Source organism: Etheostoma spectabile, chromosome 7, assembly GCF_008692095.1.
Source record: "Etheostoma spectabile isolate EspeVRDwgs_2016 chromosome 7, UIUC_Espe_1.0, whole genome shotgun sequence".
Classification (NCBI taxonomy): Eukaryota; Metazoa; Chordata; class Actinopteri; order Perciformes; family Percidae; genus Etheostoma; species Etheostoma spectabile.
In genome coordinates, this window is record NC_045739.1 from 17,874,159 (window position 1) to 17,877,312 (window position 3,154).

The following is a 3,154-nucleotide window of genomic DNA, read 5'->3' on the forward strand; positions in this document are numbered from 1 at the left end:
TGGGAAATTCCTGTGTTACAGCAGCAAGACCAATATACACTCTGCTTTTTGTACTGTTTTTGATCTCCACCAACTCCTCTTTAGCAGCCAGCTTATCGCTAACTTTACAGTCTTGTTCAACGGATTTGCATTGCTGGGATAAAGCCTGACCCCCTCCTCTCTTGCTATCTCCGCTAGGGCTTAGCACCACCCAGGACTGTTGGGATTGGTTTAAAGAAATACAAACAAGCCAGATAGATGGTGTAGACAGAGCCTATTACAGCACTGATACAGTGCCGTGGACATAGGTTTGGCAAAGTGAGACTACTAACTGTATACCTGTGGAGAAGGGGCATATGTTGTGGGAGAATGATGATGAGACGGCACAAAGGCATGCTGGGTAAAGAGTCCAGCAGAAGAACTGCAGCACACTGTTGCCTTCCAGCTTCATATAAAGCCAGTGGTGAGCTACAAGGGAAGTGAAAAAAACATTATATGTGTGTGTGCATTTGGCGTGCGTGCCTTTGCTCATGGGTGCGTGGGTGTGTGTACCTCTCAGCAGCTTTGTCACACTCAGATCCATTAGAAAGCTAAGGAGGGCAGTCAAAATTCCTAGAGCGGCGTAGCAATACCACTCCATTCCACACACTGTTCCCAAACAGCACCTCAGCTTCAACAGCCACACTAAAGGACACAAACACAATGGGTTAGCCTTCCTAAAGTTTTATTTGTGTCTTAGTAATATTATCATTAAAATAAAAAATGTATGGAGCATTGTACAATAACATACAGTACATACAGAACATTGTACCAGGGCCTCACAAGGTTCTTAAAAAATTATGCTAAGCCCATAGAAATAGATGTTAATAATGATAATAACAATAATAATAATAATAATAATTATAATAATTGTAATAATAATAATATTCTCTGTGGCTAACCCCTCAGGTTATGTGTTGTTAAATTTGTGTTATGGAAAAGGGCTATGCAACTTTAAGGATCTTCATTTAGAATGTGGTCAGATACAAAAAACTATAGAAAAGAAATAACACACTCTAATTGAAATAACTGTAATTACATAACTGTTCACTATGTAAAAGAATATATGGACATACAGTAGCACATGTGAAATAAAAATTGCAGTAGTATAAATAATATATTAATGAAAAAAAAGTCTACCAGTATTGTGGAAAACACAATCATCACCTCATCAATCACAATCTGTCTCTCTGTAACTCTTAATACATGAAAGGCATATATCATAATCCTAAATGTATCACACTGGTTGTGCTTTCCTTGAACTCAACAATATTCTTTGGCTCCTCACATTAAGGTCAGACAGCTTCCATTCAAGTTTGATATCACACGCTGATTGGCTAAGATATACGATAGCTACTCTCTGACGTATTGATCGGGTCAGTATTGATCCCATTCTAATGATTTTCCACTTCAGTCTGACCTTTGACAGTTGCACGGGACCGTCGGCATGGTGTCCGTGGATCACCAAGAAGCAGATTTGTATTATGGGATGCTGCTGATTGATTTTCTTGGTCCCAGTTGTTGCTTTTGCTGAATGTTTTAGTCCCGGGAGCCTCGTCCAGGCTCTTCATTCTGTCTTGAAGTGTAATTGTTAAAACAGTCTCAAACAAACACTGAGTCTCAATGGTGACCAAAAACAGACAAATCGAAGACACATCAAAAACAGATAGACTTACCTGGTTGCAACAGAAGTGTTACATCTGTTCGTACGGTTATATGTGTGGGTGTAGTGCAGGTGGGCTGGTACCACACTGACCTCTGTTAAGGTATTAGCATAGAAGTGATGGGACAGTCATGGTTGACAGGGTAGCTAATATTAACTCTTTGGAGGAACAAGTGCCCTTCATCGGCCTTGATAGCAAAAATACAGTGTGAGAGTCCAAGTCCAACATTCCCTCTTTTTTAGTTTACTTTTTGGTCTCTACCAACTCTCTAAATTGTTTTTATTTTATCTCTTTTTTTGTGAGGTTATAGTGTCATATCATCATATTGACATGTGGTACAGTATGTATAGTATTTGTTAAATTAAAAAAAAAACTGTTGCAGCTGAAAGAATAAACCAAAGCAGTGAAGTTGTCGGCCGGCAGCTCAATACTAAGCTGAAACTCATTATAAAGCTCTGTATGTTTGCCAGCTAGCAGTCTTCATCTTAGGTGCTTTTGGCATGTTGTTAACTTTCTTGGCCCCCAACTAATAATCAGTGGAATAGAGTGATACAACGGAAACACCCTGATAAAACACTGCTCCATAGCTCCACTAGTGTTTAAAAACGTCTCATTATTTCTAATGATTTTGTTTCATTTTGAAGTACAAGGTGAAGTAAAAGTTTGTCCCCCATTACTACCAGTGTGATCAACATTTTACAGCTCAGATGGATATGAGCAGATGTCATTGCTATGACCTTACTTATGTCAGTGATTGGCTCCAAAGACTCAATTGAAAAGTCGGCAGGGACCAGAAAAGCCTTTCAGTGTGAAAAAAATAATCATGAATCTTGTAAATATCCGACACTTTGTAAGAAATCATGGTTTCCAGCTGACTGCTCAAGGTCAAGATAATCATTGTTCAGATCCTCAAACACACACACACACACACACAGACTTCAAATTAGCCTCTTAAGTTAATGTTTATTTTCCTCAGTTCCACCTCCCCTTGAGGCTTTCGATGATCGCTTTGAAATATACGCACATACATACTGCTTTTCCTCCGTATGAAAACATATTGTTTCCATGGGAACGGCACACCTAGAGCTAGACAGGAGGTTACTTTACTTAACTCTCATAAACAACCATTGTTGACAAACTAAGACATTTCTCCTCAGGCAAATGAGAAAAAAGACAAACAAAATGATGCAACACAATTTCCACATCTAAAAATTAATACATTTACAGATAACTATTTCTGTCTTTTTTTTATTCAAAGGAAATACCAAATGAAAAATTCTGAAATACAAAAGTAAATAGGTAATCAGCTGATATTTTGATCATATGTGAGATGACCTTCTAGCTCAGCCATTGTGTGTCTATCACTGGGACACTATGCAACACACAGCAGCTGAGGCAGACACAACCCAAACACAGGCACATGTGTGTGTGTGTGTGTGTGTGTGTGTGTGTGTGTGTGTGTGTGTGTGTGT

General features: G+C 38.8%; 1 protein-coding gene across 5 annotated transcripts in view; it reads right to left on the reverse strand.

The window, feature by feature from the left end:
- clcnk (chloride channel K) overlaps window positions 1-1,939 on the reverse strand; it is an 18,079-nt gene extending 16,140 nt beyond the window's left edge. For 2 of the 5 annotated variants that reach the window (XM_032521616.1, XM_032521615.1), the window contains exons 1-4: window positions 1,695-1,939; window positions 1,439-1,594; window positions 532-663; window positions 319-447 (exon numbers count right to left, since the gene is read on the reverse strand). In XM_032521616.1, the coding sequence (XP_032377507.1) occupies window positions 319-447; window positions 532-663; window positions 1,439-1,589 (412 nt within the window). In that variant the 5' untranslated portion in view covers window positions 1,590-1,594; window positions 1,695-1,939. The remainder of the gene's footprint in view (window positions 1-318; window positions 448-531; window positions 664-1,438; window positions 1,595-1,694) is intronic. The other 3 variants (XR_004332821.1, XM_032521614.1, XM_032521613.1) reach the window with 3 other exon arrangements.
- Window positions 1,940-3,154: the final 1,215 nt, after the last annotated feature.